This window comes from Martes martes, assembly GCF_963455335.1.
Source record: "Martes martes genome assembly, chromosome: 2".
Taxonomy (NCBI): Eukaryota; Metazoa; Chordata; class Mammalia; order Carnivora; family Mustelidae; genus Martes; species Martes martes.
The window spans coordinates 197,963,358-197,990,600 of NC_137889.1; the positions used below are offsets into that span (position 1 = coordinate 197,963,358).

The window sequence follows — 27,243 nt, forward strand, 5'->3', positions numbered from 1 at the left end:
AGCCTATTCATGGAAATGTCTTGTATGGGAAAAACATAGATTTAAACCGCTGAGTAGGTACACTTACTGAGGTGAAGATTTAGGGCCTGGCTGTTTCCAGTTTTCATCGGCTTTGTTTCATTTCACACATTTTCCCTTCTCACCACGCCAGCGCTGAACTCCTGCGGTGGCTAATGACAGCCGTCAGCCAAGCACACTTTGGCTTACTATTTTGGTGGAAAGGATAAGGACAGAGTAATGATTTTACACCTTTCCTGAAGCCAAATCATAATGTGGGTCTTCAGATTTCAAGGAAAGACTTCCAAATAAATGACCATTTTAAAGTTAGACCAATTTTTTTTACGTTTCAGACCATGTGGACGAGCGAACCGTGTGCAATGGAATTGCCCCTGAGAAAGATGTGGATGGATTTCATATCATCAACATTGGGAGACTGTGCCTTGACCAGCATTCTCTCATACCTGCCACTGCCAGTGCTGTTTGGGAAATAATCAAGAGGACAGGTTGGTAACTTGAGGTCCACGGGACACATTTGTGCAGTGTCCTGATAGGACCGTTTCCCTACTGAGTGAAAGAAAATGACAAGCCGTAAAACCTCAGTCCGTAGAAAACTGTAAAGTTTTAGGAGTCAAAGAATAATCCAAAATTGAATAAAATGAGGAACGCATGCCAGTTTACAGGTAACTGCCATTGTACCTTGAAGGAGTGAATTTTCCCGAGAGTAGGTTTGTCTCCCTCCTTTTAAATTATACACTTACTGTGCATTTTCCAAAATGAATTGTGGTTTTCCTTACCTTTAAAAACAAAATGTGTTGAACATATTGGGGCCATCTCTAATGACCTGGGTTTTTACTATAGGCATTTACATTTGAATTATGCTCTAAATACAGTAGTACTCCCTCGGACCCTTGAGGTGTATAGAGAGACGTTTGTCTCTACTTTAATTAATTCCATACTGCCTTTGTGTTTGTGATCGTCCTGCCTCCCTTACTGTCCCTTCTGTTTTTGGCCACATCTTCTCCTTTCATGTTCTAGGATGGATCCTAGCACCATCCTCTTAGGACATTACTACTTGTAAAAGCCTTAATTCTAACTTCTTCATTTTATGTACGAATCAATTGTGCCCAAACCAAGTAGAGTGTGTTATATCTAAAAATTTTATCTTTCCTACCTTTTTGAGTCCCTGAAGTTCAGTACCTCTTTCTGATGGGGTAAAGGGCATGAGCTTTGTAAAAAAAAAAAAAATACACTTTTCCTCCACTTCATTTTGTTCCAGATTTGCTGAAAGTTTGATTGCCAATTAAGCTCAACATTGTTGTACTTTGCTTACTTTATAATTAGTAGTTAATATATTTTAAGTCTTTTCATGTCTAACTCTTCATGTGAATCTCCATGTTTAAAAGTAATTTAAAGGCAACTTGAAAGTGTAGTTTTTTAACGAGGACAATTATAGAGGAAGTGACAAATCTGTGAAGCGTAAAAAGAATATTCATAAATAACGAATGTGGCACATTATAGAGAAGCCACACATAATGCAGATTTAATTAGAAGGTTTTAAAGAATGTTTTAGTTGGCTGTTCAAATGTTTAATCTGCTTCTTATTGTTGATTCTTCATTTAAATCAAACTCTATGTTTTAAGGAATTGAAACGTTTGGGAAAAATGTGGTTGTAGCTGGAAGATCCAAGAATGTGGGGATGCCCATCGCCATGCTTTTACACACTGATGGAGAGCACGAACGGCCGGGAGGTAGGTCGGGCCTTGACTCCGTATATTCTTACGATTTTCTTCATTCTTAAAGTCGAGTCAGGATGTTTAGAAATGTGACTTGGTATTTTCGTGGATTTATGCAAATGAAGGCTTCCCTCCTCTGTCATCTAGTGACATGATCACCTTGAAAGTGAATAAAAGAATTGCTGAAAATATATGGCCCTTTTGTCCGTATTACTATTATTTTGGCCATATACACTTCCTTTAAATGATTGACAATATGAACATAAAGAGAAGTGGAAAGCCACTAAACACATAACAGTCTACGTTGTCAGTAGACTTCTGTATGCTCACACACACACACACACACACACACACACACACACAGACACTCACACTGATGTATAGAAATAGAGATTTCTTATCATTATTAACCTTGGTGAATTCCAGTGTCTTGATCTTAAATTCTTAAGCATTCCTTTTGGGATCTTCGTTGACGTAAGACACCTGAAATAATTTCTTAAGCTACAGAGTCTTATGGAAAGAGAAGCCCAGCAATGACATATCACTTACCTAAAATAATGAATGAGACTTTTGAATATCCCTTTTCCTTCCTGGGCCTAAGGATTTAAATACCGCCAGTAATCAAAATGTATGTGAGGATCATAGTAAATTAGGACCTGATAACGACACCAGGTAACTTCAAGAAACTTTAGTCTTGAGGAGCTCTTTGAAAGGCCAAATCTAGTAGTATGCACACAGTTTTCATGGTGAACATCTACAGCTCTAGCGTTACTGTTCACTTCCAACTTAATCTACTAGGGCTTCTCTGTCTCTTAGGATATAATATATTGATTCATATTTGCCTTTATACAGTAATTTCTATGGTTAACAAGTTAAAACAACCAGAAATGTTTACCTAGGTATACCGTTTTTGTTGGAAAAAAAATTTTTTTCCAAAGATTTTATTTATTTATTTGGCAGAGACACAGAGAGAGAGGGAACACAGTAGGGGGAGTGGGAGAGGGAGAAGCAGGCTTCCCATCGAGCAGGGAGCCCGATGTGGGGCTCAATTCCTGGACCGGAGATACCAGGACATGGATCCTAGGACATGGGATCCCAACACGTGGGATCATGACCTGAGCCGATGGCAGATGCTTAATGACTGAGCCACCCAAGCACCCCTGTTGGAAGTTTTTGACTCTGTGTCAGTGTGCAAATTTTACTTCATTTTCAACATTTTATTTTCTTATCTCATCGATAACATAACAAGCAGCATTATGTTGCTCCACAAGTTGTATGGTTCTTTCTGATAAGTCCTCTTATTTCATTCTCAGTCTTTCTGGCATATATTAATATTATTTGCATTTTGCAGCTAAAAGAAATGAACTTAAGAGGGTTCAGGTGACTTACCCAAGGCCACACAAGGAAATGCTGGAACCAGAGCTGGCAGCTGGATGCTATCTGTTTAGGAGGATAGACTCAGGGTCAGACCCACCTCCTGCCATACCCTGTGTCCTTAGATGAGATATTTATGCCGTGCAAGTCTCTACTGCCCATGTCCATAAAGCGCAAATAATATTAATGTCTCCTTCACTGGATTAATGTGACAATTAGATGAGATATGAATGTAAAGTTCTAATTCTCGTGCCAACATAATAAGTTAAGTACACGCTTGCTCAGTGTGAACCGTGGCTATTACTGTTATTTCTGTTATATACTTAATTCAATAATCTGTGGACATATTAACCATAATGTTTAGAATAACATGATCCAAGGCTAATGATGTATTCTTCACCTTCGTTTGAAACTTTATTGTCTTTCTCTGGTGGGTTTTATGTTTCCTTTTTTTGGATCAAATCTAGTCTTTGCTGCAATAATTTATGTAAACATAGAATTTATAAAGTCTGTAAAGTATTAGATTAGAAATATGATATCATACTCTTCCAAATCATACCTTCCATTGTACTTTTTCTTATAGATGTCAGTATGTTGTATGCCAAGTTCTTGATAAGTTTCCATTGTCCAAAATTCCTAAGTCTAAGAAAATCAATTTATTCCTTCTTCCCCTTTATGCAATTTTTAAATTAGACGTCCCCTGTCATAAGACATGTTAACTTTATAAATACTTTATATACTTCATATTATAAAATATTCTCATGAATGCATGTTGAAAATTGAATTAAAGTGGAATTAGTTATAATACCGGTTACTTACAGGTCAGGTAGTTAACTTTCCATTTATTATAGCAGCACCTAGGTGCCGTTATGATTTCAGTATCTAAAACGTAACAAATTATATTAAAAATGATGTTGGGCCATTTGCAACATGAGTGGTGTTTAATCTCATGCATATTTAATGGGAGTGTGGTGACATATATGATTAATATAATGAATTGTTGAGAGCTGCTTACTGAAGATTTGGAGTCTGTGGGAAAGTTAATATTTCAAACGTCCCTGTCTGTTAGAGCAGTAATTATGTGCCGTGACTACATGTGCATTGTTAGCTAATGGAGATAATGAAGGGGGATTACCTCGGCAAATTCATATCTATAGAACTGTTCTGATGACACTCACAATGTTGAGCATTCAGCTCACACTGTCTTTCTTTGCCAGAAGAGATTCAGAACCCCAATGATTCATTTGTGTCTTAAAGCCAAAGATAATCGTACGAGAAGAAAAATGGCCGTACTGTAATTTAGCTTGATTAATATGTGTTTACTCTTGGCTAGCTTTGAGTCCTGATTATTTAGGACATCAGTCCCAGCTGTTTGGTGAGAAAGAGCTTCTTTTAATTCCTTAAAGGCTTGAAATATTTAAAGGGCTGAGAATGTGCTCGAATCTTGAGGCGAAGGGTAGTGCTGATGCTTGACCCAACGGGATTCTACAGGTAGATTATCTTACGCCGAGGACATGGAATCACAGAAGGCTTTGTGGAGGACACGGCATTTGAGCCACTCTGTGTAGTTTATAGAGAGCAGATGAGAGGTGGTTTCTATCTTTCAAGAGCTCACAGTCTTGGTGGTGAAGGGGGACGTTGATACAGAGGCACACAATATACACATAGGGGTGTTTTAAATTATAAATATTCAATGGCATGAAATAAAATTCGCCATCTCTAAGCAAACATGGCATTTGCTTCGGGAAGCCTGTGGTTAATTTAGGGGATGTAAAGATATTGACAATGGAGAATCTCTTCTCTTGAGCTCCACTCCTTATGAGGATGTTTGAGTGCAGTTGTGACCACCTACCTAGAGGACACTGTGTCTTCTTTTAACTTCATTGTATGTGGCAACCTACCCAGGTTCACCTTTTTTTCAGAATGGAAACTGAATGCCATTGGTCTCAGCCCAATGTCTTTATTTTTAGCTTTACTGTGAGGCAATAAAAGAGACGTTCTTGAGTTTCTCTAACACAGAAATTCCTACAAGATAACAAAGTACCTTAATGACCAGGTGTTAAGATTATTACTTGTCACCAAAAGAATACAGAATCTGACTTTATTTCAAGGTTTTTTTAGAGTCGGTGTTTTTCTGCGTATTTTATATTCTTATGTAGGACATCGCATCTAGACAGAGTCCCCCAAAATTGTCATGACATGTAGTTACATGCTTCTCCTTTGGCTGAAAGGTTGTGGTATCATTGCATTTCCTACATTGATGCAGGGACTTTTTCTTTTTTAGAAGATTTATTTATTTGAGAGAGCCAGAGAGAGAGAACACATTTGTGTGAGCGGAGAGGTGGGGCGGGGGGGGGAGGGGGGAGATGGGCAGAGGGAGAAGGAGAGAGTCCCAAGCAGACTCCCCACTGAGTGCGGAGCTGATGTCGAGCTTGATCTCATGTCCCTAAGATCGTGACCTGAGCTGAAACAGAGTCGGATGCCCAGGCTCCCCTATACAGGGTCTTTTCAAATAGCATTTGAAAGAGACAGCAAGCTGATTATGCTTAGAGTTCTATGGGCTCAGGGGTCTTCTTGATTTCACTCAGACAACATGCATTCAGTACTTAATTCTCTTGTGAAATGCTACGAGGAAGACTGGTAGAAAAGACTTAGCTCTCTGTGTCTGGAAGATGACAGTCTGCATCTGCAGAGTTCATCTCTGGACACTGTTTTCTCCAAACACAGCTTCTGCATTGTGGTTCAGCTTTTGAATTCCAGCTGCCCTTCTGCTGCACCTTTCTGTGTATCAGGTCATTTCTGTTCAAGGGGCAGGCTATGTAAATGGAAAACCCTAAGACGTTTTGCCAAGAGAATGCCCTTCCTTTGTGAAAATGGGCTCCAGGTGTGAAAACGAACACCTGCCAGACTGGGAGCATTATCTCTCACCTCCAGGAGTGCTGTCAGGAGGTAACCCGGGAGCAGTCGTTCCAGGCAGTGCAACGTGATCTGAATGGTTTGTGTGATTGAGCTCAGCCCAGTGCCGGGCTGGGCCAGGCACTCTCGGGTTTCAAAGAGAGGAGCCAAGTAGGAACGCCTAGGAATGCAGGAGTCACGCAAAGGCTCACAGCACAGGCACTGCGACTTCATCTTGTTGGCAGCGGAGTGGAGTGGGATGTTTGCTACCTCCATGGAGTGAACCATTGTCAAACTGGGGCAGGGAGGATGGCAGGCATTTCCTCTCTGTTCCTCCCATCCCACGCCCCTAAGTTAGAAGGACCCACAGTAAGAGATTGGAAATAGTATGTCTTGTGATGCCTCTGTGCCCATGAGAGACCTTACTGAATTCCAGCACTGAGTTTGCATAGAAGAAAGCAATAGGAAATAAAATGATTGCTCTAGTCTCCTTTTCTAAGCTGAATGATAAGAGCACTGCTTCATTGTTTTAAGATTTTATTTATTTGACAGAGAGAGAGCACGAGCCAGGGAGGGTCAGAGGGAGAGGAAGAAGCAGACTCTCCATTGAGCAGGGAGCCTGATGTGGGGCTCAATCCCAGGACCCCTAGGTCATGACCTGAGCTGTAGTCAGACACCTAACTGACTGAGCTGCCCAGGTGCCCTGAGTACTACTTAATTTTTAACATCTCCTAAATTCAACCAGCTCTTATCTGGAAAGCACTGTCTTGGAAAATAGCATGTTTTCTTACATCAGGAGGCTGGGACTATTATATTCTTGCAACCGTCATTAAACACTATTTATTGATTCATTTCTTCATTTCTTAAAGATTTTATTTATTTATTTGAAAGAGAGAGAGAGACAGAGAACAGAGACAGAGAGAGAGCAAGTCAGAGCAGGCACCAGCAGGGGGCAGAGGGAGAAGCAGGCTCCCCTCTGAGCAGAAAGCCTGAAGTGGGGGCTCCATCCCAAGACCCTGGGATCATGACGTGAGCCAAAGGCAGGTGCTTAAGTGACTGAGCCACCAAGGCACCCCTAACCTTTAAAAGGTAAAGTAATGGTCACATCTTTCTCTTTCCCTCTCATTTTCTCTCTTTCCCCATGACCTCAGAGTTTGAGACGTTTATTTTATGACCAGCACAAAGCAGCCCTTTTCTAGTGTCTCTAAGCCTGCACGTTCAAGGTACCACTCTATAGCTACATTCTATTACAGAAAGCTCAACCTCTTTTGCAGCTCTTGGCACAATTATGGTGATTAATCATTCATTCCTAACTGTTTAATGGCTGGCTTTCCTACTCGACTGCAAGCTCAGGAGGCAGAGAAATAGCTGATTTATTCACCATCATATTCCCCACCTCCATGACAAAGAAACCATCCCCTCTGTAAGAAGACAGCAGTATCTATTAGCAGCTCAAGGGGGAAAAAAAAATTCTAAAGAAAAGGATAGATCCTGAGTGTTTTACTGGAAAAACACCGTGATCTCTTTCAATTAATGCTGCCAGCAGTACCCTCCCCTCCATTTGCAGTGTCCTGAGATCTCCTCTCTCCTACCTCTGACAGTCATAATCTTAAATCACTTAATTTAAGTGTCATTTAATTTAAGGGTCATTTAAGATTTAAAGTCTGCTACTGTTCTTCACTTCAGACCAAAAAATCCCACCTACTAGGCAAAAATAAAACTATCTTCTACTTGAAATTAGGGAAAATTTTTGTCTATGGCCATACCGCCCTGAACACACCTGATCTCATCTGAAATTATTAGAAATTCCTAAAATCCGGAAGAAAACATTTCACTCTCTACAAAAGAAATAATTCATACCATAAATATAAATGATGATTTAGTGATTTAAAAACATAAAGTCAGGGGCGCCTGGGTGGCTTAGTCGGTGGAGCTCCCCGCTGTTGGTTTTGGCTCAGGTCATGATCTCAGGTCCATGAGACTGAACTCTGTTGGGCTCTGCACTCAGCGGGGAGTCTGCTTGAAGATTCTCTCTCTCCTTCTCTCTTTACCCCTCCCCGCAATGCACTTGCTCTCACTCCAAAATAAATAAATAAATTTATAAAAATAATAAATAAAGTCAGTGCCAAGAGTGTTATTATATAAAGGTACTAAATGTACTTAAATAGTGTGGGCTGTACTCTGTTTAATCAGTAAATATCTCTGAAGTCTCTTCTTCTTTTTTTCTTTTTATAATTTGTTGCTTTTCGTATTTTGAGGTCTTTTTCTATTTCCCATTGTGAATATTTCTCTAGACTTTCAGGGCATCCCAGTGCTGCCACTCTTTGCCCCCTCCCTCATCGTTCTGTTTTAACCCCTTACCTGTCATTCTTCAGCCTCTCAGATAGGGGCTCGCCCTCTTAGTCGTGTCTTGTGTCAGCTCAGATATAAGCCTCGGACAGGCTTCTCTGATAGCCTGTCTCACCCTCTCACACACACCATCATGGATTCACTGAAGAACTTTTCCTTCACATCATTGATCAGTTTGTGATAACCATTTCTTAGTGTCCGTATTTAATTACTGTTCATCCACACTCACTAGACTGTTAACCTCGCAAAAGCAAAGACCACATCTGGTTTTCTTCCCGTTTTATCTCCAGCACCTCACACAATAGCTGTCCAGAGTCTTTGTTCAACAAAGGAATGGGTAAATTTACTTTACTCCTGGAAGAGTATCATGAAAATTTTAATACAACTATTCATAAGCTATATTCTTAGCAACACCGATGTACCACAAAATCTTAAATGGGTTTGATTTTTTTTTTTAGAAAAGGGGGAGAGGAGTTGTTCAAATAAGTTTGGGAAATCTGGATTAAATAAATCAATCCAATTTCTCAGAGACTTTAATGTAGTGATAGAGTATATAGTCTTTAACATGGTAAGCACTGTGAATCTCTGGCTCTGGAAGTTGGTTTTCATTTTTTGTTTTTTTCCCTAACAAAATACATATCTCTGTATTTATATTTGCCGTATTTGCCTCTGGATATTTGCTGTGTTTGCACTAGCCTGCCCCCAGAGGTCTAGCCTTTTTCCATAGAGAGGTTGACTACAAGAGCTGTAAGCAGCACAGTGTACTTCAAGAAGCCTGAATATTTCACTCTCAAATGCAGGCAGAAATCTTGGGTGTACTTATTTAATATTTGTGTATGATCTTTTAGGCCATGTTGCAGAATCAGACATTGTAGGAAGGTCCTTGAGTTTATTTTCATCTGTTAATCTTGGAGAGTAGAAAATAAATGCATAACTATATAAAGCTGTAACAAACAGACCCCTCCCCTACCAACATACACACACCCCTTCTAGTCAAAGCAGCTAGAAAGGAAAGAACAATACTTTGGCTCATGCCAGCACCCCTTGTTCCGTGGCTAAGCTGGCTAGCTCATTTTGGCTAGGATTTGGAAGAGTCTGATCACATTATTTTATTTTATTTTTTTTATAGCTTAAAATCTGTTTCACAATCAGAAATTCTATCAGTCCTGACTTGGCAACTTGGTACCATGGAGAATTTGGTCACCTGCAGAATTGATTCATGCCAATGACTCAAAACATTTCATTCCTATTAATAGGAAAATAATCCTAGAAATAGAAGGTTTCAAAACCAATATCTTCATTTATGACTGCCATACTGTTCACACCATAGCTGCAGCCTTGAATGGCAAAGACTGACTCCTGGAGCAGGAGAATCTGGTGTCAATGCGCATAGACTCTTTGGTCCCATTGCCTGAACACATATTCTGTTCCTGCATGTCCCTGTGAGATTAGGGTATGGTTGTTGGGAGAGTTAAGTGCGCTGATACCTGTAAACCTGTAAAGGATTTAGTATTCACACATGGTGAGTGTTGAGTACATGTTAGCTATCACAGTATACTTATTCTAAAAAGTATTCAAAGTGGGCCACAACAATATATGAAACACAATGCCAACGTGAAATAGTTAAAAGGGAGAAGCAAGGCCTAGAACTAAAACAGAGCCAAGAATAAGGCTATTAAAAATAGGCCTGTCGGGGCGCCTGGGTGGCTCAGTGGGTTAAGCCTCTGCCTTTGGCTCGGGTCATGATCCCAGGTTCTGGGATTGAGCCCTGCATCGGGCTCTTTGCTCAGCAGGGAGCCTGCTTCCTCCTCTCTCTCTCTCTGCCTGCCTCTCTTCCTACTTGTGATCTCTGTCTGTCAAATAAATAAATAAAATCTTAAAAAAAAAAAAAGGCCTATCATTAAATCTTCACGGATATATTACCACTGCCAAGCACATTGCTTTTTATGTACTAGTGCTGAATGTATGTTGGGTGAATGTATTTGAGTCTAAGCTATACTTTATGATTAGGTCACTAATTTCATTTTGAGAGCTCCTTCACAGGAAAAAAAATGATCAGTTGTCCAATTACATGTTTTTAGAATTAAAAATAAATACATGCTCAGGATAAATAAAATGGTTTTTGGTGTTAAGACTGAAAAATAATTCCTCCTGAGGATTCTTATAAGCAGGAAACTATGTAATGAACTGAGTAACATTCATAACAGGCTTTTTAATTTGATGAAATGGCCACATTATATAGGGCTATTTCTGTTATTGCTTAAGCACAGATTAAAGCTACCACTGGGATGCATTTCTTTTATGTCACTAGATATTTCTTCTCATTCTCCGTTTCTGGGTCATTCTGTTCTTCCCAACTTCTAAACCAGTGCTCCTCAACTTTAGCTGCCCACTGAAATCATTGTGGGGCTTTTAAAAATATGGCTGCCAGAGCCCAACACAGAACAATTAAATCAGAATCTTTCAATTGGACCTATCAGTATCAGTATCAGTATCAGTATCAGTATCACTATTTTAAAAAATGCTCCATAGAGGATTCTAATGGGGTCAGGGTGAGGACAACTGCTCAAAACATTGGAGTAAGCCCAGGGCTTCGCTTGTCATTCCAGAGCCATCCCTAGGTCATCTTTCCTAGTCCCATAGCCTTAAACACCCTCTATATTTCCTATGTGTCAAGACCCATGTAACCACTGTCCACTTGACAAGTCCACTTGGATGGCCAATAGGCACTCCAAGCTTACATATGCAAACCTTCGATCTTAATTTTACTCCCCATAGTCTGTCCTGTTTTTGGAAGTGGCACTGTCACTTCACCCCATTGCTCAGGCCACCCTTTACCATTCTCTCTCACACCTCTTGTCTTACCCATTAACAGTCTGTTTAAAATATACCCACGATCAACTCCACCAAAGATTCTAGTCAATAGCCAATGTCTTTCCCTCAGAGCACTATGAAATGTATAAACCAGTTTCTCAGCATCCATCCTTGTCCCTTCTCCCATGTGTTCCACACGGTGGGTCTCAATCACCCCCGGCTTCCCATAATACTCAGTACAACATTACATCAGAATAAAATCCAGAGTCCTTCACGTGATACACAAGACTTACAGGAGCTGGCCTGGGCTGCGTCTTTTTACTCACTTCCTACCGTTCTCACCCTCCGTCACCGCCCTCCAGCCACGGCTGCCCTTTGCTTCCCTAGAACACACGTCATACGTGCTTGTGTGTCAGGGTCTTTGACTTGGTTTTCCTTCTTACTGGAATGTTCTTTTGGGAAGTTATTTACATAAAATATTTTTCTGATTTCCTTTGGGTTTCTCCCCGAATGTCACCTCCTCGGGCTGTCCCCCACCACCTTACCAATATATCACCTGTGCTATTATTCTGGATTCACTTCCTCTGCATTCCTTTCTTCATAACACTTATTACTACATGGAATCTTATTATATGTGTGATATTATATATTCTCTTTGTTGAATAAATGAATCTGTAACTTAAATAATTTTTGGCCAGATAAAGGAGCAGATTTTTTAAATATCTAGAGACACTGGTGGTGAGGACTTAGTCCTCCCTAATACTCTTCGTCTCAAAGGTAGTTTGAGATGGTTGTTTCAAAGGAGTGAGCTTGAAATGGTATTTGACTAATTAAAAATGAAACCATATTCCTTAGCTGTCATCCACCTAGTAGTCCAGGGTGTCTGGAAGATAACTGAAGGACTGATCGATAGCAAATCAGACCAAACAGATCTTGACCAGATAACGCATTTAAAGCCTGGCCCATTTTAACCATGAAAAGGAGGCTTAGCTCTGAGTGCTCTGTAACTCTCTCTCAAATTATTTAAGCGATTTAATCTAGAAAAAAACAACTGAAGTTGAAATAGAAAACTTACAGGGTCAGCTGGGTGGCTCAGTGGGTTAAGCATCTGCCTTCAGCTCAGGTCACCATCCCAGGGTCCTGGAATCCAGCCCCACATCGGGCTCTCTGGTCAGTGAAGAGTCTGCTTCTCTGCCCCCTCTGTTGCTCCCCCAGCTTGTGCTCTTTCTCTCCCTCTCCAGTTCAAATAGATAAATAAAATCTTTATTAAAAAAAAAGAGAGAGAGATTAAAAAAAAAAAAAGAAATAGAGACCTTACAGTAAATGGAATTCAGGAGTTGGGAGAATGCAGTACTGTTTCATACTGTCTCAAGATCTGGAAAATGGCCTCTTGATCATTTTACAAATGGTAAAAAGTAAAGCTAAAACCTTTTTGTATTAGAGGCATTAGCTGGCCCCTTATCAGTGTTTTCTGTCATTAGCTGGCCTCTTATCAGTGCTACTAGTACAGTCCAGGTAGAATCTGAAGGCAGAATTTATCCCAGAGGAAAAAGAGGTGTCATCCGAGATCCCTCAGTGGCTTCCCAAAAGAGGCAGGACGATTGTCCAGCCATGCTCTTCTGCCAACTGACGTGACCATGTCATGGTTGCCAGCTCTGATGTTGTAACTGTGAACCCGGGCAGTGTTGCTTCTGCCTGCCCGATGCGGATGGAGGCTGTGGCTTGTCATGATTAGAGCTTGGGCGCTAGAGCCAGACTGAATTAGTTTGAATTCGGGCTCTTAGATGGTTTGTAGGACTTTGGACAAATTACTGGACTTCTTGTGTCTCCTTAGGTTCCTCGTTTGTCAAATACAAATGACATTAGTGTCTACCTCATAAAAAACACTCTTGTGGTGTCTTGTGAAGATTTTGTTTGATAGGAAAATGTATGATAATTTTGTGTAAGGTGCTAGAACAATGTTCAACGTGTAGCAAGTTCTTAAGGGTCATCATAACCACGTATATATAGGCTCTGTCCATTTAGCTGCTACAGAGAATTTCTCTGTGGAGGGGTTTTCATTTGTTTGTTGTGTGCTACAAGCTGTGATCACAGCTTACGACAAGGGTAAGAAACACATATTTCCATTCCAGAGTCTTTAGACCTCTAGAGGCATTTGTCCAAAAACAGAACTCAGGCTGCTTTTCTTTGGATGCTGTTCTGGTGTTGAATACTGAGTTTTCCTGTCTATAATTTTCTCAGTATTTTGCCTCTTTTTTTGTTTTTATTTATTTATTTTTTTTTAAGAGGGAGAGGGAGGGGAAAGGGGCAGAGAGAGAGTGAGAATCTTAAGTGGGCTCCACACCCAGCACGGAGCCCGACACAAGCCTCACAACCCTGAGATTATGACCTGAGCTGAAATCAAGAGTTGGATGCTCGACTGACTGAGGCACCAGGTGCCCCTCCTTTAAACCAGACCATTGTATGAGTTAATGTGTCAGGAATGACTCCGTTTTCTCTTATCCAGAGAAAATGACAGGGCAAATGCCTACATGTAAGAGTTAAGCCCCTACTGGATTTGCCATTTTGCTTCATCCGCCAATGCAGGTTCAAGCTGGTATTTAAAGATTTGCCTCATGGAAAAGGATGTTGAGACTTGTTCTGTGCTGCTGTTGAAGACAGATCTAGGATCATGGTAAAAGTTGCAAAAAGTGATGCCTCGCCTCTTGCGAGGAAGAAGTTTCTAACTGGGCTAAATAACATGCCCTTCTTGCATTTTTATGGGAAGTAGTTATCAATGGGCATGATGGTGAAAATGTAGGGGGATTGAAGCAGAAGCAAAATAAATTCTACTCACATCAAGAATCTTTCTTCCTGGCGTCTGCGTGGCTCAGTTGGTTGAGCGACTGCCTTCCGCTCAGGTCGTGATCCCAGACTTCCAGGATCTCGTCCCGCATCGGCCTCAGCTCCTTGGGGAGTCCGCTTCTCCCTCTGACCTTCTCCTCTCTCATACTCTCTCTCACTCATTCTCTCTCAAATAAATAAATGAAATCTTAAAAAAAAAAAAAAAAGAATCTTTCTTCTCTAAGACCTTTAACTGCTCCTTCGCTGTTCTCAGCTAGAGGAGATGGTAGTGCTTGGTGCCGACCTGGTGACTTATACCGCCTTTTAATGTGGAACTGACCACACTGTGTATTCTCATCCCGATTTACATAACTGTTTCTCCCATGAGCATGTGGAATTGTCTGTCTCCGTTGCTTAGCATGGTTCTGGGATTATTTCTTGATTATCGAATAAGTGAAGACAGGAAATGACCTAGAAATGTCCAACAAAAATAAACTCCTCATTTTGAGTCATTTAAACCAAAAAAAATGCTACTCGAAAATGAAGCATATTGTGCTGTTTGTTCTAGCGTCTTTTTAAGTAGCAAATATTTTTTTTTTCTCAAATTGGCACTCTGTGTTAGTTGCCAAAACTCTTTGCCACAATCTGCAGTTTTGCATAAATTACAGTGTAATCATAGCCTAGAAAACTGCTCAGGCAGCTCCCAGTAGACAGTTCTTGATTGACCGTGGACTTCTATACAGCAAGAAGCCTATCTTGCCCAGCAGTTAATTATCAAGTTCTAACAGAACTCTCAGATTCCAGGAGATAGGTCCTAAGTTGTTTTTTTTTTTTTTTTTTTTTTTTTTTATTCTTGCTGTATCTTACAAACATGATGTCAAACGCCGGGTACCACGAAATTGCTTAAGACTCTGCTTATGAAAGTTTTTATCTGGGTCTGCGTGATAGTTAGAAAAATTAGGCCCTCGCCCAGGCTGGTATCACATGCACAGTAAGAGGATAAAGCCGAGTGTGGGAAAAAGTCATCTGAGGGTCAGAGATACGCATCATTCTGCGGAGTAGGTGCTGGGGCTTGTCGGTACTGGTCACCCCAGGGAAGAGTTGAGGAGTTGGGGTTGGGGCAGCGAGCCAGAGGATTCGCGGAAGAAAAGTAAGAGGGCGCCGGACCTGAAAACAGGAATGACGAGAATTCCCACAGCTTAACTTAGCAGACAGTGTTCAGGCTCGCTGGCTCGCAGCCCCAGGAGCAAGTACCACGGTTCTCAGCAGCAAGGGCCAAAGGCCGAGAGACTGAGGCCTGATTTAAACACATTTGCCTTTAACTCCCTCAGTTTACCTCTCTTTCGCTGTCACCCTTGGTCTCCTGAGTTGTAGGCTGAAAGCCTCTCCGTGGGTTGATATCGTTACAACCAGAAACTCATCAAGGATGGGGGGGGTGTTTGGTTTTGATTTTTGCGGGGGGCTCTCATGCAGCAGGACACTCTTGCAGGGGTCACTAAAGTCTAAGGGGACCTTTCTGCGTGTAGGGGGACTGTACTAAGGGAGAGATGGAAGGATGCTTCGTAGGTTTGCGGTGCGTGGTTTGAAACATATCCTCGACATTTATTGCCGGTGTAGAGCCATGACGGGGAGAGGAGACAGAAGGGAGCCTCACAGCCTCCTGCCCGGGGTAGCCGCGCGGAACGTGGTACCGGTGACCGAAATACGACCGCTCTCAAGCGCTACTGGGTCCGTGGCCTCTCCTTGTTCTTCCTTTTCAAAGCTGTCCTCGTTATTGTCTTTTTCTTGTCCTTACTGACTTTAGGATGAAATCATATTCTTCCCAAAAAATGCACAACTACCAGTTTTTATTGGAATTTTATTAAATATGTAATGAACATAGAATTAATCTTTAGGATATGGAGTCTTTTACCAAGAATATGTTTTTTTTTTTAAATTTAATTAATTAATTTATTTATTTGTTAACATAGAATGTATTATTTGCTTCAGGGGTACAGGTCTGTGACTAGTTCTTCAGTCTGTGTCTTTTGGTGCTGTTCTGGAGATTTTTCTTTTTTCAGATGGATTTTGCACATTTATGTTAAGTTTATTTAAGATATGTATTTTATCTTTTGTATTGTTATTATACTGGAGTCTTCTCTTTCACTTTTTCTTCTAATGTGTTGTTACATATGAAAGCTGTTTATTACTGTATATTTTCTGCTTGGTAATTTATTGAATTCTCTCACTGCTTATAAAAGTACAAGTCTTAGACTTACTTAACATTAACACCTTACCTTCTAATGTCTTTTGTTTCCTTTTTGTTCTTTTTCTAAATTTTTTAAGTTGAGTTATTGATTTTCTTATTTTATTTTATTGGTATAATAATTTAGGTCTATGAGTTTTCCTCTGTGCTTTGTTTTATCTTTATTTTATAGGATCTAATATATAGTAATTTCATTATAAATGTTTCTAGAAATCCTGTACTCTTATTTTGTGTTTTCTTTCTGACTCAAGAATTATTTATTATTTATTTATTTTTTAAGATTTTATTTATTTGAGAGAGAGAGGCAGGGAGAGAGAGAAGCAGGCTCCCTGCTGAGCAGGCAGTCCAATGTGGGGCTCCGATCTTAGGACCCCAGGATCATGCCTTGAGCTGTAGGCAGACGTTTAACTGCCTGAGCCGCCCAGGTGCCCCAAACCAAGAATTATTCAAAATAGGGCTTTAAAAAAATTCCAGTGGAAGAACCTTGTAATTTCTGATTTTTTTCAATAATTATAACCTTATTGATTTGTGATCAAAGGAAATATCTGAGGTTTATGTAGCTATATTTTTGGTATTAATTGAATTTTCTTTATATCTGAAATCATATCACTTAAAAATATTCATTGGTCACATGGAAAAAATATACGTTCTACTTTCAAAATGTGATATATTACAATCAGGCACATAACATTAATTATATTATGTACATTTTCTATATCTTTGATCTGTTGTGCATTGAGAAAGATGAATTAAATTCAGCAAATACAGTGTGTTTCTTTTTCAGTTTGTAGCCCTTGTAATTTCTGTGCATGAACTATATTTCTCTTTTATATATTATATATTTGTCATTGTTGTGTACTCATTTGAATCATGTCTTTGCATTATAGTGTGTACTTCTTTGTCCTATTTAAGGATAAATTTCTCTTTATTTGACAATAAGAACATATTATCTTTTTTGTCATTTCCCTGCTACACATTTGCCCATTTTTTTATTTTTAACATTTCCAAACAGCTTTGTTTTAGATATACCTTACATAAAGTAAAGAATTAGATTTTGTTTTTGCTTTGTGAGCCAATTTGGAAATATTATTCTTTTAAATAGGTAACTTAGGAAAATTTATTATGATGATAAATATATAAGATATGAACTGTCATTATTTTCTGTTCTATTTGTTTTTGTGGCTTTTATTATTTTTTACATTTTTTTCTTTCTTGTGTATGTTTCTTCTGATACTTAGGGAGGTTTATTTTTACTCTAATAGTTTTAACTTTACACAGTACTCTTAGTTCTCTTTTCTTTATATGGGATCTATTGATACTCTAATTTTAAAAAATGATAGAAATACTTTCTTTTTCTTCCCTGATTCCATTTCTTTTTTCTCCTACTTGATATTTGCCAATAAAAATGATCTCTTAATGTTTTATCTTATACTTCTAAATATTCTTATACTTCAATTATTTGATTGATGGACGTTGAATGTTTTCTGTTGATTCTAGTCCTTAGATAGTAGGTGATCAGCAAACTTTCTCATCTTTGCCCTTCCCATTCTAATTTTTTTTATTATGATATATTAGTCACCATACAGTACATCATTAGTTTTTGCTATAGTTTTCCATGATTCATTGTTTGCATATAACACCCAGGGATCCATGCAACCCTTGGGTTTGCCTTTTTTTAAAAATTTATTTATTTATTATTATTATTATTTTTTAAAAACATATAATGTATTTTTATCCCCAGGGGTACAGATCTGTGAATCACCAGGTTTACACACTTCACAGCACTCACCATAGCACATGCCTTCCCCAATGTCCATAAACCCACCCCCCTCTCCCGACCCCCGACCCCCAGCAACCCTCAGTTTGTTTTGTGAGATTAAGAGTCACTTATGGTTTGTGTCCCTCCCGATCCCATCTTGTTTCATTTAATCTTCTCCTACCCCCCTAACCCCCTATGTTACATCTCCACTGCCTCATATCAGGGAGATCATATGATAGTTGTCTTTCTCCAATTGACATATTTCACTAAGCATGATACCCTCTAGTTCCATCCACATCGTCGCAAATGGCAAGATTTTATTTCTTTTGATGGCTGCATAGTATTCCACTGTGTATATATACGACATCTTCTTTATCCATTCATCTGTTCATGGACATCTAGGTTCTTTCCATAGTTTGGCTATTGTAGACATTGCTGCTATAAACATTGGGGTGCATGTGCCCCTTCGGATCATTACATTTGTATCTTTAGGGTAAATACCCAGTAGTGCAATTGCTGGGTCATAGGGTAGCTCTATTTTCAACTTTTTGAGGAAACTCCATGCTGTTTTCCAGAGTGGTTGCACAGCTTGCATTCCCACCAACAGTGTAGGAGGGTTCCCTTTTCTCCGCATCCTCGCTGGCATCTGTCATTTCCTGACTTGTTAATTTTAGCCATTCTGACTGGTGTGAGGTGGTATCTCATTGTGGTGTTGATTTGTATTTCCCTGATGCCAAGTGATGTGGAGCACTTTTAAATGTGTCTGTTGGCCATCTGGATGTCTTCTTTGCAGAAATGTCTGTTCATGTCCTCTGCCCATTTCTTGATTGGATCATTTGTCCTTTGGGTGTTGAGTTTGCTAAGTTCTTTATAGATTTTGGATACTAGCCCTTTATCTGTTATGTCGTTTGCAAATATCTTCTCCCATTCTGTCAGTTGTCTTTTGGTTTTGTTAACTGTTTCCTTTGCTGTGCAAAAGCTTTTGATCTTGATGAAATCCCAATAGTTCATTTTTGCCCTTGCTTCCCTTGCCTTTGGCAATGTTCCTAGGAAGATGTTGCTGCAGCTGAGGTCGAAGAGGTTGCTGCCTGTGTTCTCCTCAAGGATTTTGATGGATTCCTTTCTCACATTGAGGTTCTTCATCCATTTTGAGTCTATTTTCGTGTGTGGTGTAAGGAAATGGTCCACTTTCATTTTTCTGCATGTGACCGTCCAATTGTCCCAACACCATTTATTGAAGAGGCTGTCTTTTTTCCATTGGACATTCCTTCCTGCTTTGTCGAAGATTAGTTGACCATAGAGTTGAGGGTCTATTTCTCGGCTCTCTATTCTGTTCCATTGATCTATGGGTCTGTTTTTGTGCCAGTACCGCGCTGTCTTGATGATGACAGCTTTGTAATAGAGCTTGAAGTTCGGAATTGTGATGCCACCAACGTTGGCTTTCTTTTTCAATATTCCTTTGGCTATTCAAGGTCTTTTCTGGTTCCATATAAATTTTAGGATTATTTGTTCAATTTCTTTGAAAAAAAATGGGTGGGATTTTGATAGGGATTGCATTAAATGTGTAGATTGCTTTAAGTAGCATAGACATTTTCACAATATTTGTTCTTCCAATCCATGAGCATGGAATATTTTTCCATTTCTTTGTGTCTTCCTCAATTTCTTTCATGAGGACTTTATATTTTTCTGAGTATATATTCTTAGCCTCTTTGGTTAGGTTTATTCCTAGGTATCTTATAGTTTTGGGTGCAATTGTAAATGGGATTGACTCCTTAATTTCTCTTTCTTCTGTCTTGTTGTTGGTGTAGAAAAATGCAACTGATTTCTGTGCATTGATTTTATATCCTGACACTTAACTAAATTCCTGTACAAGTTCTAGAAGTTTTGGAGTGGAGTCTTTTGGGTTTTCCACATATAGTATCATATCATTTGCGAAGAGTGATAGTTTGACTTCTTCTTTGCCAATTTGGATGCCTTTAATTTCTTTTTGTTGTCTGATTGCTGAGGCTAGGACTTCTAGTACTATGTTGAATAGCAGTGGTGATAATGGACATCCCTGCCATGTTTCTGACCTTAGCGGAAAAGCTTTCACTTTTTCTCCATTGAGAATGATATTTGCGGTGGGTTTTTCATAGATGGCTTTGATAATATTGAGGTATGTGCCCTCTATCCCTACGCTTTGAAGAGTTTTGATCAGGAAGGGATGCTGTACTTTGTCAAATGCTTTTTCAGCATCTATTGAGAGTATCATATGGTTCTTGTTCTTTCTTTTATTAATGTGTTGTATCACATTGATTGATTTATGGATGTTGAACCAACCTTGCAGCCCTGGAATAAATCCCACTTGGTCGTGGTGAATAATCCTTTTAATATACTGTTGAATCCTATTGGCTAGTTTTTTGGTGAGAATTTTCGCATCTGTGTTCATCAAGGATATTGGTCTGTAATTCTCTTTTTTGGTGGGATCCTTGTCTGGTTTTGGGATCAAGGTGATGCTGGCCTCATAAAATGAGTTTGGAAGTTTTCCTTCCATTTCTGTTTTTTGGAATAGGTTAAGGAGAATAGGAATTAGTTCTTCTTTAAATGTTTAGTAGAATTCCCCTGGGAAGCCGTCTGGCTCTGGGCTTTTGTTTGTTTGGAGATTTTGGATGACTGTTTCAATCTCCTTAATGGTTATGGGTCTGTTCAGGTTTTCTATTTTTTCCTGGTTCAATTGTAGTAGTTTATGTGTCTCTAGGAATGCATTCATTTCTTACAGGTTGTTGAATTTGTTGGCATAAAGTTGCTCATAGCATGTTCTTATAATTGTTTGTATTTCTTTGGTGTTGGTTGTGATCTCTCCTCTTTCACTCATGATTTTATTTATTTGCGTCCTTTCTCTTTTCTTTTTGAGAAGTCTGGCCAGGGGTTTATCAATCTTATTAATTCTTTCAAAGAACCAGCTCCTAGTTTTTTTGACTTTTTCTATTGTTTTTTTTTGGTTTCTATTTCATTGATTTATGCTCTGATCTTTATGATTTCTCTTCTCCTGCTGGGTTTAGGCTTTCTTTGTTGTTCTTTCTCCAGCTCCTTTAGGTGTAGAGTTAGGTTGTGTATTTGAGACCTTTCTTGTTTCTTGAGGAAGGCTTGTACCGCTATATATTTTCCTCTCAGGACTGCCTTTGGTGTGTCCCACAGATTTTGAGTCATTGTGTTTTCATTATCATTTGTTTCCATGAGTTTTTTCAATTCTTCTTTAATTTCCTAGTTGACCCATTCATTCTTTAGAAGGATGCTGTTTAGTCTCCATGTATTTGTGTTCTTTCCAAATTTCCTCTTGTGATTGAGTTCTAGCTTCAGAGCATTGTGGTCTGAAAATATGCAGGAAATGATCCCAATCTTCTGGTACCGGTTGAGACCTGATTTATGACCCAGGATGTGATCTATTCTGGAGAATGTTCCGTGTGCACTAGAGAAGAATGTGTATTCTGTTCCTTTGGGATGGAATGTTCTGAATATATCTGTGATGTCCATCTGGTCCAGTGTTTCATTTAAGGCCTTTATTTCCTTGTTGATCTTTTGCTTGGATGATCGGTCCATTTCAGTGAGGGGAGTGTTAAAGTCCCCTACTATCATTGTATTATTGTTGATGTGTTTCTTTGATTTTGTTATTAATTGGTTTATATAGTTAGCTGCTCCCATGTTAGGGGCATAGATATTTAAAATTGTTAGATCTTCTTGTTGGATAGACCCTTTGAGTATGATATAGTGTCCTTCCTCATCTCTTATTATAGTCTTTGACTTAAAATCTAATTGATCTGATATAACGATTGCCACCCCAGCTTTCTTCTGGTATCCATTAGCATGGTACATTGTTTTCCACCCCCTCACTTTATATCTGGAGGTGTCTTCGGGTCTAAAATGAGTTTCTTGTAGACAGCATATTGATGGGTTTTGTTTTTTTATCCGTTCGGATACCCTGTGTCTTTTGATTGGGTCATTTAGCCCATTAACATTCAGGGTAACTATTGAGAGATATGAATTTAGTGCCATTGTATTGCCTGTAAGGTGACTATTACTGTATATTGTCTCTGTTCCTTTCTGATCTACTACTTTTAGGGTCTCTCTTTGCTGAGAGGACCCCTTTCAATATTTCCTGTAGAGCTGGTTTGGTGTTTGCAAATTCTTTCAGTTTTTGTTTGTCCTGGAAGCTTTTTATCTCTCCTTCTATTTTTAATGATAGCCTAGCTGGATATAGTATTCTTGGCTGCATGTTTTTCTCGTTTAGTGCTCTGAATATATCATGCCAGTTCTTTCTGGCCTGCCAGGTCTCTGTGGATAAGTGTCCTGCCAATCTAATATGTTTACCATTGTATGTTACAGACTTCTTTTCCCGGGCTGCTTTCAGGATTTTCTCTTTGTCACTAAGACCTGTAAATTTTACTATTAGGTGACGGGGTGTGGACCTATTCTTGTTGATTTTGAGGGGGGTTCTCTGCACCTCCTGGATTTTGATGCTTGTTCCCTTTGCCATATTAGAGAAATTCTCTCCAATAATTCTCTCCAATATACCTTCTGCTCCCCTCTCTCTTCTTCTTCTGGAATCCCAATTATTCTAATGTTGTTTCGTCTTATGGTGTCACTTATCTCTCGAATTCTCCCCTCGTGGTCCAATAATTTTTTGTCCCTCTTTTGCTCAGCTTCTTTATTCTCTGTCATTTGGTTTTCTATATCACTAATTCTTTCTTCTGCCTCATTTATCCTAGCAGTAAGAGCCTCCATTTTTGATTGCACCTCATTAATAGCTTTTTTGATTTCAACTTGGTTAGATTTTAGTTCTTTTATTTCTCCAGAAATGGCTTTTATCTCTCCATAGAGGGTTTCTCTAATATCTTCCATGCCTTTTTGAGCCCAGCTAGAACCTTGAGAATCGTCATTCTGAACTCTAGATCTGACATATTACCAATGTCTGTATTGATTAGGTCCCTAGCCTTTGGTACTGCCTCTTGTTCTTTTTTTTGTGGTGAGTTTTTCCGCCTTGTCATTTTGTCCCGATAAGAGTATATGAAGGAGCAAATAAAATATTAAAAGGGTGGCAAAGACCCCAGGAAAATGCGCTTTAACCAAAACAGAAGAGACCCCAAATCGTGGGCGGGAGAAAGAGGATAAAAAGAAGTTCAGGGAAAAAAAATTTTAAAAAAGTAAACAAATAAAGAAAAAACATAAAAAAGAAAAAATATATATATATTAGATAGACTAGTTAAAAAATATTAACAAAGAAAAGGGTAAAAGTTTAAAAAAATTAGCAGAAGAAAAAAAATTAACAAAATAAATTAACTGCAAGACTAAAGAATCATGGGGAGAAAGCCATGAGTTCTGTGCTTTGCTTTCTCTTCTTCTGAAATTCTGCTGCTCTCCTTGGTAGGTGAACTTGGTCTTGGCTGGCTTTCTTGTTGATCTTCTGGGGGAGGGGCCTGTTGTAGTGATTCTCAAGTGTCTTTGCCCGAGGTGGAATTGCATCGCCCTTACCTAGGGGCCAGGGTAAGTAAGCTCGGGTTCGCTTTCTGGAGCTTTTGTCCCCTGAGCGCTTTCCGTAGAGCTCCGGAGGACGGGAATAAAGATGGCGGTCTCCCAATCTCTGGGGTGGAGGAACCGAGAGCTCGGGGCCCCACTCCTCAGTGCGCCCTCAGAGAAAAGAGCCCAATCACTCCCGTCTCCCTGGCCTCTGGCCGCGCTCCGAGCTCACCCAGCCTGTGACCGGTTCAAGGTAACCCCGAGCTGAGAGCTCACTCCTCAGCTCTGTCTCTGTAGCCGGCTTCCCCGCTCTAATACCTGCGAGCTCTGCGGCACTCAGACACCCCGATCCTTCCGTGACCCCGTGGGACCTGGGGCCATGCTGACCCCACATGGGCTTCACCCCACTTTAGCCTCTGGAGCGATGTCCCCCAGTGGAACAGACTTTTAAAAGTCCTTATTTTGTGCTCCGTTGCTCTGCCGCTTGCCAGGAGCTGGCCCCTCGCCCCGCGGTCTATCTTCCCATCGCTTTGGATTCACTTCTCCGCCAGTCCTACCTTTCAGAAAGTGGTCGATTTTCTGTTTCTGGAATTGCTGTTCTTCTTCTCTTCAATCTCCCGTTGGATTTGTAGGTGTTCGCAATGGTTTGATAAGCTATCTAGCTGATCTCCTGCTACCTGATGTCGTCTCAGCCTGCTACTTCTCCGCCATCTTGACTCCTCCCTCCGGGTTTGCCATTTTTGAAATGCATTCTTTTATTTACTTTAAAAATAGAGTAAAATTCACTCTTTTGGGTGTACAGTTTCATGAATTTAGACAAACGCATGTAGTCACATCACTACCATTAGAATCAGAACAGCTCCATCATGCCCCGGATTCTCCTGGGCTGGTTTTTAGATGGCATCCATTTACTAATTCTATGTCAAATCTTTTTGTTGTTGTTGTTACTTACCATTGAATGAGTTGGGTTTCTTGGATCTGCTGTTCACAGGGTACTTCTGCTGGGGGTTGGGGAGGAGTTGTGGGGCCGTCCTCAGATCCCTCCTTCACCACTTACACGGACTCAGACTGCTTCCTGCTGAAATGGCTCCTCCATGGGAGCTCTCCTTTATCAGCCGCTATGAACTTGACTGTATCCAAGAGGGCTTCTTCCGCATTTATTTCTGTCTTTGCTACAGATAAGAGATTGACCTGAACCCTCCACCTTCATGCAGTATGTTTCTGTGCTCCTTTTCAGAGACCAGCTGCTCCTGGCTATCTCACTCTCTGCATGTCTTTGCGGCCTGTCTTCCTATGTGGTGTATGCTAGCTGTGCCAGGCCTGGGTAACTCTCAGATATTTTTGGGGGTTTGTGGAAAATATGTCTTCTAGTTTTGCTGAAAATGGAGATCATGGAGTTTTGTTGTTGTCATTAAATGTTACACATTTAATGTGTAACATTTGTATGTTCTAGGAGAAGAGAGAAGGCCCTGTCTCACACAGCTGGGTCTTCACCGGAAGTTCTTCTTCAATTTCCCTCTCCCAGCGTGTCTTTCACTCCTCTTCCTTGGCTCACACTTGAAGCACTGCACACCCCTCAGGCTGCTGAGCTCTCTTATTCACACACCAGTTCCTTAAAGCCTGTATGAATACTTCCTGTTCTATTTTATACCTCTTTGTCATTATCTAAACATACAACTTCAAAATTAGTCCATTTTTTTCTGGTTATTCTGTTGGCTTGGAATGCCGTTTCTTTCTTTCCTTAACTAGTATACCCTAGCTCATACTTTGAGACCTAAAAAAGGATACTGTCTCCTTTAGGAACCCTTCCTAGACACCCTCAAAAGAAGACGCAGAATTAATCTCTCAGCTGTGCTCCCACAATACATTGCCCCATTTTGGGTGCCCTTATCTTGCTGTTTTCAATATTTATATACCTTGTTATCAGACCAATGAGTATCCCCTGCATTTACGTATTAACCCATCAATACAGAACTTTCTGATGCTGTGTTTCTAGAACCTTACTTTTAGCTCTCTTATGATGGTCAGCACATACTCTCATATGGTCAGAGTTGATTTTCTGCTGGTTAATTGATGAGTATGATATTCTGGGTCATCTAGGTTTTCTTTTCTAGATTTGTTCTTAATTTCAAAGCAATTTTCCTGCTCTTAGGCTGTAACTAATCTCCTCTAGAATTGGAACGTTCATAAATTTTGAAAAAGCTCAGTAACCATTAATGGACATTCTTCTCCATTCCAGGTGATGCAACAGTGACCATAGCTCACAGATACACTCCCAAAGAACAACTGAAGATCCATACTCAGCTGGCAGATATTATCATAGTAGCTGCTGGTAAGTCTTCGGTGGCTGTTAATTTGGTGAAATGTCATCAGCAGAGCAATTCCTGCCCTAATTGCTGACATGTCCATAAAAACAGTTTCTTGAGAGAGTTAGGCATACATATGACTAACTTCCCTTGACCAGATCCTGTCTCTTGGCAATTATTATATTGGCTCGTTGTGCCTACGTTAACATTTGTCACTTCATTATGGAAAACCCAAACAGCCTTTGGAATGACAGATTAAGCACAAGAACGGACATGCACGTTGCCAGTTCCTTCAGAGACATGGTTGATTCTAAACATGAATGAGTTATGGGGAGACGGGTAGGGAAATGCTCTTGAAAAGATAGCCAGGGCTAGCTCATGTAGGACCTTGGGAAGGACTTTGATATAAGCCAAGGATGGCTGAGAGCAGGAGATTGACGTGGCCTGGCTTATGGTTTTAAGAGTGTTTAAACTATGTCAAAGAGTGTGGACTTGAGAAGGAGGAACAGAGAAGAGGTATTGGGTTTTCATTTATGGGATCAAGGATTTTTCATAATTTGTTTTATATTCAAAGCATACAAAATAATTCTACCCTGCATTTCTACCTCTACTCTTGCCACATAATATTTCTACATTGAAGACGATTGTGACTCTTCTTGCTTTATCCAAGGTTTGAATGAGAGCCTCTTTCATTTTGTTTATCAGTTAGATATTATTGGTAATTTCTAGACTTTACATTTGAATTTCTGGGTGGTTACAAACTGTAAAGGAAGAGTAGAAGTTCCAAAAGAAATTGAGTTTGATGAAGAGAATGATAGCTCAAATTAGTTTCAACCAAATTTAGTTTACTTTCTTATTCTGATATAGGCCCTTCTCTGGAACTCAGAATATATGTGTGATGACTCCAGGTCGAGTAATTTGCATCCTGATAGAGTAAAAATACAAATACTCCCTTTTTAGGAAGTCCCCAGTAAGCTGGTACATCTAACCACATTTCCAGTTTTTCTGAGTAACTATATTCAGGTGATATTGAATGCAAATTTTTGAATGGGATTGACAGGAAGAAGATAGACGTTTAGAGAAGCAATAAACTTTTTCAGACCCCAGAGAATGTTAAGTGAAATACTGCCACAGCAACTGATATATTCGCAGAAGACGAATATTAAACTGACTTCTTTTTAGAAACACTTGGATTCACATGCCAGAGTCAGAATCGGGTGAGTAGAGTAGAGGGGTGTTGGGTCATCGGTGTTCATCTCAGACTTTAGACAGAATGAAATTTACATTATCTTAAGAAGGCGCTATTTGACTCCAGTGTTAACAACTTGTAAAGAATATTTCACAGTTGATCTTCGTTTCTATTTCTCTGTCATAATACTGAATGGATATTTTCTTCTAGTGAGATAAAAATCCCTCGCTACGCATTCAGCTTATGTTTTTCTTGTCATGGGA

General features: G+C 39.8%; 1 protein-coding gene across 2 annotated transcripts in view; it reads left to right on the top strand.

Annotated features, from left to right (window-relative positions):
• Positions 1-27,243, top strand: part of MTHFD2L (methylenetetrahydrofolate dehydrogenase (NADP+ dependent) 2 like) — a 121,779-nt gene that overhangs the window by 39,263 nt on the left and 55,273 nt on the right. For both annotated transcript variants that reach the window (XM_080796167.1, XM_080796168.1), the window contains exons 4-6: positions 351-503; positions 1,641-1,748; positions 25,725-25,817. In XM_080796167.1, the coding sequence (XP_080652293.1) occupies positions 351-503; positions 1,641-1,748; positions 25,725-25,817 (354 nt within the window). The remainder of the gene's footprint in view (positions 1-350; positions 504-1,640; positions 1,749-25,724; positions 25,818-27,243) is intronic.